At 34.5% G+C, this 12840-nt stretch overlaps 1 protein-coding gene across 8 annotated transcripts in view; it reads right to left on the bottom strand.

The window, feature by feature from the left end:
- The window catches only part of Spef2 (sperm flagellar 2), a 172462-nt gene that overhangs the window by 100182 nt on the left and 59440 nt on the right, over positions 1–12840 (bottom strand). For 7 of the 8 annotated variants that reach the window (XM_033759234.1, XM_033759304.1, XM_033759177.1 and 4 more), the window contains exons 10-14: positions 8245–8464; positions 6659–6810; positions 4944–5019; positions 3218–3285; positions 1840–1943 (exon numbers count right to left, since the gene is read on the bottom strand). In XM_033759234.1, the coding sequence (XP_033615125.1) occupies positions 1840–1943; positions 3218–3285; positions 4944–5019; positions 6659–6810; positions 8245–8464 (620 nt within the window). The remainder of the gene's footprint in view (positions 1–1839; positions 1944–3217; positions 3286–4943; positions 5020–6658; positions 6811–8244; positions 8465–12840) is intronic. The other variant, XM_019204734.2, reaches the window with a different exon arrangement.

Below are 12840 nucleotides of genomic sequence, written 5' to 3'. Positions count from 1 at the left end.
TTTTTATATGGAATGGGTCTTCCAAGGATTATTAGTTTTGTTTGCAATTAGAACAGAATGTGCGAGGAGCATAAACTTCAGCTTTCTTCTTCAAACCCTTATATTATGCAAAATAGAGATGTGGCCTTTGAATTAAGATGTATAATTCTGTTTCTTTCTCTGTTAGAACTCATATTAAACAACTGAATCCTCTTTCCAACAGTTTCTACGTCTGCTCTGGTGGCTATATATGATCTTACCGACAGTATGGCAAGAAGAAAGGGGAAAAACTAAAGCTCAGAGAGATTTCATTACTGGTTCAATGTCATAAAGCTACAAAAGTTCTCAAATCCAGGAACCCTTCCACAGCATCACACTTCTTTCAGGCCACTGCCTATACTTTCTCCATAAAGTTATCAAAAGCAGGAAGAGACTACAGTTTGCTTCCAAAGCCTCTCCAGAACTAAGTAAAGCATTTTCATGCTTTGGTGTAAGATGAAGAGAATTTCTTTGAGTTGCTTGCCAGGTTTGGGTTTCCCACAGTCTCTGGTGGGAAAAGAGAGAGAGAGAGAGAGAGAGAGAGAGAGAGAAGGAGAGGGAGGGAGAGAGGAGGGAGAGGAAGGGAGAGAAGACAGAAAGGAGAGGGGGAGAGGGGAAAAGAGAAGAGGGGGAGAGGGAAAGAGGGAGAGGAGATAGGAGAGAGAGAGAGTCAGAGACACACACACAGAAAGAGAGAGAGAGAGATACACTAGTCACTAGTTTAGTAATGGAATGAGGGCATCAGATGTTGAGGAATTAGGAGATGTGGACTTTGGCTTTGGCTACACCACCAGCCACATTCCTACTGGAATACCTATGTCCTATTCCTCATTGGGCAAGTTCAAAGGATTTCAAGCTAGTAACACTCTTTTGGAGGTGCCCTCAGGGTGGAGGTGACAGGATAATAGAGTTTTGGTAGTGGACTGTAGATCCTCCAGCTTCTCTGAAAGCACAGTGAGGATCTGCTTTGTGTTTGATGCTTTTCCTGCCTACTTTTTCTCTGAGCAAAGATGTCCATGGCAGAAACATGCCTTAAGTCAGTTCTGAGAAACGTTACAACTATTTGAATGAAGACCCAGCTCTGAGGGCAGCAGCCCCATGGTCCAGTTTCTAGATATGTCATAGATGAGAAACAACTTAAATATTTAATGTACTTTTTTAGGAAAATGCTAAGGAGGAACCTATTCCAGACACATAGTTAAAATTCTCTAAAATCTGCATTCTCATCTGTGTTGACAGTTCCCATACACCACAGCTAGCTTACACTATTTTCTCGTCTACTGTAAGCTCTCCAACACTTGCACAGGAGCCCTTTTAACTCTTTTATTCTGTCCTACTTGGCATCATTTTTTTACCATACGGATCAATTGAGCTATTATGGCTGCTTTAATTTCTCCCCTTTCCATCTTAACAAAAAGGCTGAAGATATTTCCTCTTTGGAAAATAGAACAGAGATTACAAAAAGACAGGCCATTTTGATTTTTTCCTTGTTGCCTATCACATGTCATCTGTATAGTTAGGATCATTTCTATCATTTGTCTCTTAACTTTAACAGTTATCCAATTTCCTTAAATTTCCCAAAAGTAGTAGAATGTGTCCTATACTCACATCTGGGTGAGAAAAACCACAAGTGGAAAAATGGGAGAAAGTGAAACACTGACACTCAAATTTACTTTCACATATCTACCTTTTCCTTGCGATATTTAAAAATATTACTAGATGTTAAAAACAAAATTCTATATTTCTATATTGTTCTTGATACACTTTTACATGATGGAGAATATATTAAATAGACACAAGAAAGAAAAATGCAGTACATACTTAATAGCATTTACTATGATGTTAACTAATAACACGTCTGGAATGCTCTTTCCTTTCTTCAGAAACTGTTGTGATTTTGCACCTAGCTGAGCACGTACAGAGAGCTGTGAAAAGAAACAGTGAATGGCAAAAATCTAATTAATTTAAAAGTCAGATTCGACTTTTAGAGGGGAAAATAACACAGTTAAATGGTTTTGCTGTCTGACGAAGACACTGAGCATTTAGCACAATTCTGGAGTCATAGTAGATTTTTAGATGACCTTTCAACGTTGCCTTCTCTTCCAATCTTGCCCTTTAATTTTCAGCAGCTACGGCATCCAAAAAATCATCCTCCGATAATTTCAATAAAAAGACGGCACTTTCTGCAAAGTTCCATCCACTCATGCCGTGAGGACTGCAGTGTACCCTCTGGAGAAACCTGCAACCACGTCGTTCTCACCCAATTAAATTCTCTTTTTTCAGTGGTCAAATTCCAGAAATCTCTGCCTGAGTTTTACTTCTTGCTTGTTTACTTATTTTCCTTTTTTCTGTTTTAAATTGGCTGGCAAATGATTGGCTTTTATGTTTTATCCATCATTTATTATTTGTTATTCATGGGAGGGTTAGTACAATACAACCCGCTCAAAGTCATTAGACGGGGACTTGCCCAGAGTTCATGCTCAGCTCAGCCACTAGACTGAGTATTTACATCACACGGTATCATGTCTCTAATTAAATCCCTTTAAAAGTTCCCCCTCCTGTGTCAGATACTATAATAATCACCTGTAAGGCCCTGACTGACTGAATTCTTCTACCTTCTTGTTCAGTTTTCTATCCTTATCCGTTATTTTCCTGTTACTCAAGTGGCCAGCTTCATGGCTATTGTCCAGTGTTCACAGATTGAAGCTCCTGAAATATTTCGCTAGATCCAGTTGGCTAATTCTCCTTCCTCTTTCAGTTTTTCTGAGAGTCACTTTCTCAAGGAGGCCTATATCTCATATGGGCATGCACTGCAATAAATATCCCTCTTAGGACTGCTTTCATTGCATCCCACAGGTTCTGGTATGTTGTAGAAACTGTCTAATTTCTTCTTTAATTTCATTTGTGACCCACTGATTACTCAATAGGTTATTATTTAATTTCCATGTTTTGGTATAATTGCTACAGTGTCTTTTGCCATTGATTTCTAGTTTCATTGCACTATGATATATGAGGTATCAAAAGTATTAAGAATATAAAGGTTGCCAGATAAACTCAAATTAGGTAACAGTTAACTATCAAATTTAATTTAAAAGCAAAGAGAACATTACTATTGCACTCCATTTGATGCTATGCCAAAAAGACATAAATTGTGACACATTTAATAAACTACTAGACAAAATAAAATTGTAATACTTACTTTAGAGAAATTATTACTATCACTTGATTGGACTTCTTCAGTTTTTGGTGTCCTATTAGTATGTGTACCTAGTAATAAGAAAAGTAGTAAGTATGACTTCAACTATTTACATCTAATGACCCTGTCTGATTTTACTGTTCACGTTTTGGACATACAGGTTATCAGTTTCATCTCTGTTAGAGACAGAAGAATACTTACTCTTATGATACATCATTTAATATCCTGGACACTGTGTGGCTTGAGGTTTTCTACTTTTTCATTTCCAGTATTGTCTAAGCTCATAACATCATTAGAAATACTTTTAACAGTTTGAGTTCTCTTTTCAGAAAACAAAGCTTTTCAAATAACATTAAATGATTGATTCCTTCCACTTATATTTTCTTGGGTTTTCAAGTTTTAGATAGTAATAATATTGAAAAGCATGCAACTCTACAAGTTGGGGTATAGTTAAAAATCTATGTGAAAAATAAGTTTCAGAGTTTATTTATAAAAACTGAACTTACAAAAGTATATCACAAAATACTTCCAACAGTGTTTTAATCAATTAAAATTATTTTTTAAAAAATAGCATAATTGGTGGCCCAAGGATATAACTCAGTGATAGAGTGCTGCCAGGCATGTGCATTTGATAAAGATTGATTTGACTTCCTGTGCCACACAAACATGAGAGAGAGAGAGAGGAGAGAGAGAGAGAGAGAGAGAGAGAGAGAGAGGGTAATGAAAGGAAGGAAATACATGGAATAAGAGAAAGACAATGTCTTTCATTTTCTTTTTTTTGCGGCACTATATATTGAGGCCGGGCTTTCCCACTGAGATATATTCCCCCTCTGGATTTTTTTTTTTTTGAGTCAAAGTCTCATTAAGTCCTTAAATTACTTAGGCTGCACTCAAGCTTGTGGTCCTCCTGCCAAGTTTCCAAGAATGCTGGAATTACAAATATCTACCATCACTCCTGGCTTGGATTAATGTCTTTTTAAAAATGAAAAAACTTATCTGTTGTGGGATGGTTTCACGCTTATTATAAATCTACACAGTTTTTCCTTTGGTAAACAGTAACAATGATGACTACACAGGAAATTCTGAGCTTTGTACTAGAATATGAGGAAAAGTCTTTGCTAGATCAAATTGCAAAAATGATTAATAATTAAAATTATTTTCACTAAAAGAATTTTCATTAAAATGATTCTACAAAGGGTCTAAAGGGTAAAAGTCTAGATCAATAGGGAGAGAATATTTTATTAGTTTTGTGAAGATTCGTTATATTGGCTTTATTAAAGATTGACAATAACTTTATAGAAAGGAATCCCTGTTCTTAAGAGTTGGAGTGGCCAGACCTTCAGCTTCCTTGGTACAGTGCAAAGCAACAATGTATGGAGAGCCCAGCAGTACTCAAGACAAGAAGAAACAATGAGACACCAAGAAAAAGTGCAAAACCAGAGGGGGTAAGGATGATGCCTCCTGGTTATGTTCATAACTACAGCAAAACTGAGCAACTATTTGACAGAAGAGAGTGAAGAAATTTCTGTTATAATTTTCAATGTTATCCCCAGCTATAGAGAAGGGTTGCTTTGTCCATCTGTCAAATGACCATACGGACAGCTGTGCAAATTTCCCCTTCTCTCTTGTTTTCTTTTTTTTTTTCCTTAAGAGTATTGACTCTGCTCTTACTGCTCATCTGTCTATCTCTGTAATGTAAGCAATGTAAGCTTTTTGATATCTTACTTACTGGAGGTAGTTTGGCCTTCTGTTTCTGGTAATGGTTCACCTGAAACTGGTGCCTCTGAAGATACATTGTGTGAGTCCTTTAGGGAGAAAATACACACACACACACAGATTTTAACATTGTCATATTTTCACTACATTTTTGTTTTACTTCTATACATAAAAGTTCAATAACTATATTGATGATATCAATATCAGTTGATATTAAATATTAATGATATTAAAGGGGATTGACATTTCTGTCCTAAGTGATAGTTTTCAGGAATAAAATTTGATGGTTGCTGCACTTACAGAAACACATAATAAGATGTGGAATAATATCTTCCAATAGCTTTCTTCTTTTTGCAAAATATAGCAACCGTTATTTTAATAACATGGAACCTGATTAAAACAAAGTTTATGGAAAACAACCTTAAAAAGAATAATACTAAAGGATTCAGTCATAGCCATAGGGGTATTTGTTTTAAAAGTATATTATCCATTACCCTCACTATTCCCTCAGTTATTTTATTTTTGGTTAAATGGCATTTATTTTGCAGTCTATGCCGATGATATGGATTAGATTATCTGCTAACTTATTCAACTGCAAAGACAGTATGAAGTATGGGAAAGTGTACTGGATCCCCAAAACAAAGCTACCCACATGTTTTTTGTTGCTGATCAAACCAATTCACATTTGGGCTCTCTATTCTCTCTGTAAAAGAAAGGGACTAGACTATTAAGGATTCCTAAAGTGGGGTCACGGTTTCTATCCCCCTCCCCAAGAACCCAAAGATCTTCATGTAATAATGAGAGACAATGTGGAAAGGAATGTGAGACAGGCAAATTGTGGGAATATGATACAGGTAAACCATACAGAGAATGACTTTCCCCTCGCTCACCGAGATCTATCCATATATAACATGGGTTGGTTATTGACAACATTCAGTCTGCCTTTTTATATGGTTCCTCAAGCAGCCTAGTACTGTGAATTTGGAGACTAAGCCAGGAGACCTCTCTACCCTTGTACTTTCCCCACTGTGCAATAGTACCTGAGTTGGCTATGTGCAGGGCCAGGACTGGTCTCCAACTCTATGCTGGAGGCTCTGATGTTGTCAACTGTCAGACACTGTTCAATGGGATCTCGATCAGGGAGTTACTTATTTGTGCATATATGTGGTACTTGAGATTGAACACAGGGCCTTAATACTGAACACTAAATCCCTATTCTTTCTTTTTAATTTAGTTTTATTATTTTGAAACAGCCTTACTCAGTTGCTAAGTTGCCCATGTTGTTCTCTAACTTGTGATCTTCTTGCCTTAGATTCCCAAAGTTCTGGGAGAATAGGTGCCTGGATAATAGCTGTGCCACTTATTGAGTTTCCCCCAAACACCTATATGCTACTCTTAGAATCCCCACAATTCAGTCACGTCACCCACCCTCACTCACTAGCCAGTGGCTCCTTCTGACAGATGACTGCTAGGTACAAAGGGAGCTCACCACTAGGGAGTATCCGTGCAGGAAAAGCAGTGTGTGGGAGATGGGCAGGAGTATTCTTTCCTATTCTATAAATATCCACATAATACCCTTGATTTCTCTTCTTGGCCCACAAAACCAGAAAATATTTACTCTCTATATCTTTACTGAAAGAGCTCTTGTCTAGAAGAGCTTTTGGATTCCATCCAGCTTTGTATTTCTAGTATAGCAGGTGCAAAGAAAAAACTTAAAATCACACTTGCCTGTCTATTTTTACTGTCCTCCTGAGGATCTGATGGAATGTCTCCACCTTCTTTCTGAATAGGTAGGTCCTCACTGACTTCTTCATTGTCATAAAATGCTTGGATAGCTTCTTGGACAAGAGTGTCAATGCAAAATACCTGAATAGGAAACTCTAAAGTAAAAAAGATAACTTTATTAATAGCTTCTCATCTGGAAGTTGGCATCACTTTGCTTTCTGGCTTTGCCCTATAACACTGCCTTCAGAATCCCTAGAACTTCTGGATTGGGCTGCTTTTGTTTGTTTGTTTGTTTTGAGACAAGGTCTCATTTTGTAGTTCAGGCTGGCCCTGAGCTCACTATGTAGCCCAGGCTGGCCTCAAACTTGTGGCGATCCACCTGCCTCTGCCTCCCGAGTGCTGGGATTACAGGCATGCACCACCATGCCCAGTTTAAGCTACTTTTAAAAAATTGTGTAAAATTCAAATAGCATAAAGTTTACCATTTGAATGGCAGCACAATGGCATTCAGACATTCATGATGCTGTGTAACCTTCACAACTGCCTTGTTCCAGAAACTTTTCATCACCCCCTAAAGAAAATACTAACTCATTAAGCTGTCGCTCTCTATTCCCCTAATCATTCCCATGGTGACTAGTAATTTGATTTCTGCTTTTTGGATTTGATTTCTGTATCTCTGTTCTGGATATTTCATACAAATAGAATCACACATTAAGTGACCTTGTGTATCTGGTAACTATTGTTTTTCTATTAAGTTTATTGGTACTTTTTAGGTACACAGTACAGTTATATTCATCATTGGGATTTTGTACTTTTACATGATGTGTCTTGGTTCTTATTTTTCCCCATTCCCCAGCCCTCTCTTCACCCCCTTCACCCTTCCTTATTTAAAAAGGCTTTGTTTCCATTTACACCTTTTCTCACATTTTTTCTTTTCCTTTCTTTCCTTTTCCCTACTCTTCTCACTGCTCCTACTCCTTTAGACCTTTTCTTTCTAATTCAAATTATCCATTACACAATTTGAACCTTATTTATACTTTTAGTTTTCACACCAGAGAAACTATACATGTGTCCCATTTATTGCACTTAAGAGTATGGCCTCAATATGCATCCATTTACCTATAAATGACTCTAGTTTCTCATTCTTTGTGGCTTAGGTAGTTTATAGAAATGGTTTATAGATGTGGTTTATAGAAAAACAATATCTTCTTTATCCAGTCTCCAGTTGATGGGCAAATGGGCTAATTCCAAGTTTTAGCTATTATAAACTATACCGCTACAAACATGGGTACATATATATAACTGTGGTATAATTCTTTTAATTCTTTTGGAAAGACACCTTTAGCTTAACATAATACTGTCAAGATTATTCATGTTAGCTGAACAATATTTAACTCATTTTTAGGGCCAAATAATTATGGACTGGGCAATGTTACATAATTATACTATTATAAAGTTTTGATGACAGATTTCTCAACCAGCAGAGCCCTTTGTATGCTTTCTATAGACATAAATATTTGCAACTAGAGTTAGAGCAAATAAAATTCAACAAAGAAGAAGTAAAAGAAGAAAAAGAAAAGGAATTTTACCTCTTTGTAGAGTCTTTAAAGTGATGGTTTTCCCACTAAGTGTTTTCCCCAGTAAGCATCCTTTAATAGCAAATGAAGGCAGTGCAGGCTCTGTTGGCTCAACTTGAGGAGGAAGAGATTTTTCAATGAGTCTGTGAAGCACATGGCCCAGTATGGAACTGTTGGAGGGAGGTAAATTATCCTTCATTTCTTCTGGTACAGCCCACTCTCCAACCATGCTCTACAAAAATAACAATTGAACAAACAAAACAAACGTATTCTTAAAAGTCAAATGTAAGCAAGAAGAACTTTAATTATTGAAAGTAAATTCAAATAATAGCAAATAAAATCTCATTTATACTTTGTATCAAAGTTATAACATGAATTATATTTTCAAATTAGAGAGAAGAAAGTAAACTTTCTGCATAAAATAGAAAAAGTAAAAAAAAAGTTCTAATTTATAGAAGTAGCTATTTTAAGTTAAGGACATATTTTAATCTAGGCTGAGCACCGAAACAATTAAATTTGAAATCATCAGTAAACAGAACACACAAGTATGTAATAGTTTGTAGGCTATCTTACAGAAGTACTAAACTTATTTTAAAGTACAAAAAGATAATTTTCACATCCAATAAACTATACTCAAGCCTACCATATTTGACGCTAATTTTTCTCAGATTTCTTGTTGAAGGGATCAGTTAAAACAAAACAGAATTATACAGATTACTTTTTCTGACCTTTATGTAATAAAACTGTAAACTGAGTTTTAAAAGATGAAAAATGTAAGTATTTAAAATTAAAAACATTTAAAAAATAATTCTTATTTAGAGAAGAAATTAAAACTACAAAGTCTCTCTGGGGATTTAGCTCAGCGGTTTGGTGGCCTGCCTTGCAAGCACAAAGACCCGAGTTCAATCCCCGGTACCAAAAAAAAAAAAACCACAAAAAACAAAAAACCCAAAAAACTACAAAGTCTGAAAAGAACATTCAAGCAACAATTATATCTAAAAATAGGATGGACTAAATTATAGTCTGGAAACTGAATAACTTTTTAGCCTAAAATATTTTGATCTAGACCAAATCAAAAAGTAAAAAAACAAACAAAAAACACTAAGCATTAATATCAGGTATAAGTGTAATTTAAAATAATTAAAAGAAACTAAGAAAGGGAAATGGGAGAGTAGAGTAACTTAAAATATACCCTCTTGATACATGTCTAGAACTTTACCTCATAAATCATGATAAAGAATGTGCTACTAGTTTAGTTTAAAAGTAAAGAATCATAAATATCAATGTTGTAAGGTAACATGAAAAAAGTAGCAAGAGATTTATAAGGAGTCCTACAAATTGTTAATAAAATGTTATGTATGATTGATTAAAGTTAAGTGGGACATCTGAAACGATAAAAACTCTTAGTGCATTTAATAAGGTTAATATTACTCTTATGTACATTATTCAGTATTTAAATTATTTAGAATAATGTACTCTATGATGGTTTTTAAAGCCTAACATCAAAGGTGGAAACCATAAAAGAAAAAATGCCAAACATTATTGTATAAAAATAAAATCTTCTGCATATCTTCAATTGTACAAACAACATGTACCCCCCACACTTCATACAAACATTAAAAATAAAGAACAAAGACAAAGTATCAGTAATACATGCACATAAAGAGTTTTAGTATATAAAAAACTATAAAAAGAAAAAGAACCAAAAAGGCAAAAAATATGAACAGGAAATTCATAAAGCAAAATAAAATGTCCAGTATGTTTATAAAGAAATGTTCAGATTTATAATAGTAAAGGGTCTGCAGATAAAACACTGCTGCAGCTTATTTTGCTAAGTACAAAAAGATTGAATCAGATTTCTCCTTTACTGCTCTTGGGAAGGTAAATTAGTGCTTTGATTTATTGGATTTTCTAAAGTGTCCACAGTTGACAATATAGGACTGATATATAATAAAAATAATGAAGAAATATAACAGATTAGAATTAAGATATTTTATTTAGATACAAATAGCTGATTTAAAATATTAGATAAAATAGCATTTTTGAAGTCTCATGAAGATCTTTAAAATTGATCTCCATAATATAGAATATATTTAGTACAAGAATATATGAAAATTTCATTACATTCAGCCCACAATCATCAATTATCTAATCTACAATCTACCAGAAACAGAGTAGAAATACATATCATTTATGATGTATTTTATGATTATTTTAACCTATTTATCAAACTCTTGATTTAAAAAAATTAACATTGTTTCAGTGGTGCAGAAATGTCAACTTATACAAGATAATACCGAAAATTATTAATTCCAACATAAAGTTAACTTTTAAAAATTTTGTATGTTTAAGCCAAATTTTGTCAAAAATGATCAGTTCTATTAGCAATTCCCTTATTATATATCAGTTGCCCCCAGATCTTCTTAATTTACTCTTCTCAGGCCCACTATTAATATTGAAGATAGAAAAACATGAACAATTGGGGGGAAAAAAGAGCGACCTCATCCACATATTTTGATGACAACCAAAAAGAAAAGAAAAACAAAACATAGAGTACTTTACTTTTTTGTGGTTATGGTCAATGCTAGGGGATTGAGTCCAGGAACTTTGCTCTCAGTTACATCCCCAGCTCTTTCATTTCTATTTCTAAAATTTGAGACAATGTTTAAATTGTCAAATTGCTCAAGCTGGCTCAATCTTTTGATCTTCCTGCCTCAGCCTCCCAGGGTCTGGGACTGCAAGCACTTGCCATCATGACCTTCAATTTTACACTTCTTCATGTAACACCACGGAACTTACTCCAGTTTAGATTTCCTTACAACAGTTGTTTTGGTCTTTTCAAGTAGAAAAGTAGGTCTCTCTGCTTTGACTATATGTGTGTGATTTAGCTCCTCTCCTAATCATGTTTTAGATGAGATTTCGTCTTTAAAAAATTCATTTTTGAATTAGACAAACTGAATCATGAACTTGAATGCCATTTGTTCATCTCAGTACTATGCTGAGTAAGTGATGTGAGATTTACAAGTACTATTTTACTAAGTAATGAACAAGTCACATCTTTCACATATACAAGAATCTCATGTTACATCATTTACCCTTACATTAGTCACTCAAATCGACAGATTCAGTGTACACACATGGAGTGATTTTTCTAAATATCTTCAAGTAAGAACGACTTGTGTTAATCATTCATGTCATCCTATTTAGGTCATTTAAAAATAATACTTAAATTATCTCATGTATTGCTAAACACATGACCACTTTCTTGCTTTTTCTTTTCATATATAGGCTCTGAAAAAAAATGCTTGCTTAGAATATAAATTGTTAAGTTAGATAAATGCTATGGACGCCTTGTCTGGTTTGGTGCCAGAATTCCTGATAGGATAATACCAGAAATAAAGCAATGTTATTTGAGGCAAACAAAAACAACCAATGTATTCATAGTAATGTCTTTTTAATTGATAGAACTTATTATTCTATAAGTATAATTGTATTTGTCACTTCTATAAAACTATCTTTTATTTTTAAAAAGTTCTTTGTTTTAATTTAATTATTTCTTTGTAGCGATTCTATGCATAATAATTATGTACATTATTCTAAATAATTTAAATACTGAATGAGTTTGCGTAATATTTACTGCCTTATACTTGTTTCTGCTTTCATTCATTGCAATTTTTTATACTTCTACTTAGACAAGTGATAATTATTTTGTGTAATGAAGACCATCTGAAACAGAAACCAAGGCTCTAGTTGAACTGAAATTTGCCAATGTTATAATGATTTTCAGCTGTGCAGTCACAACCCTTTCTAAAGGAAGCAATCTTAGAAATAATTTAGATGACAAGGGTTCCTATAAAATCTGGCTACTTGCTTGCTTTGTACTTTTGATAGACCCTTGTCTTTGAAACATTGCAGTAATAATCCAGCCCACAGGACTGTGGTAATAATGCTTGGATAAGCAGCCTATGTAACCACTGACAATAAGTAGTTAAATCCTTAGGCATCGCCGGAGGCATGTATAAGTGCCACACAGGCAAGTAAGAGCATCCACATTTCTGCCCAATGTAAGAAATACTCTCAGCAACACCTATCACAAAGTCATGCTTCTTCACAAAGGAATCAAAATAAAGCCCTGTTATGTGACCAAATTAGCTATAGATTGTAGTCAACCACAATGGAACAGAGCATTGTGAAGAGAACAGAATGTTGAAGTTAGGAAAAGAACTGAAGCCTGAATTGAAGAGATGAGCAGATAACAGGATTTAGTGGAGCACATTGAGCAAAATCATCTTAGAAATACAGATGACGACATTTTTAAGCAAAAACCAAGGATAAAGGCTAAGGTAAATATTTTAAAAAGGAAGGAACAAGGGTATGATGAGTAACAAGCTGAAAAAAGTGGGATGTCCAGTGTAGTTTAACTACAGCGAGTGAAGGAGATTTTACTAATTTATCAGTGAAGAAGAACCAGAAATTTCTAGCACATCTCTGCATTATATGCTTGACATTTAGGTAGACAAAATTAAAATTATATAATTTTTTACTCCTTTTGAATGCTGTCATAAATAGAAATCTGACTGTTAGTTTCAAGACATATAAGATATAGAT

The sequence above is a fragment of the Fukomys damarensis genome, unplaced genomic scaffold (genome assembly GCF_012274545.1).
Source record: "Fukomys damarensis isolate Sample0158 unplaced genomic scaffold, DMR_v1.0_HiC HiC_scaffold_1, whole genome shotgun sequence".
Lineage (NCBI taxonomy): Eukaryota > Metazoa > Chordata > Mammalia > Rodentia > Bathyergidae > Fukomys > Fukomys damarensis.
Note: the sequence above shows the minus strand (reverse complement) of the source record. Positions and strands in the feature narration are given on the sequence as shown.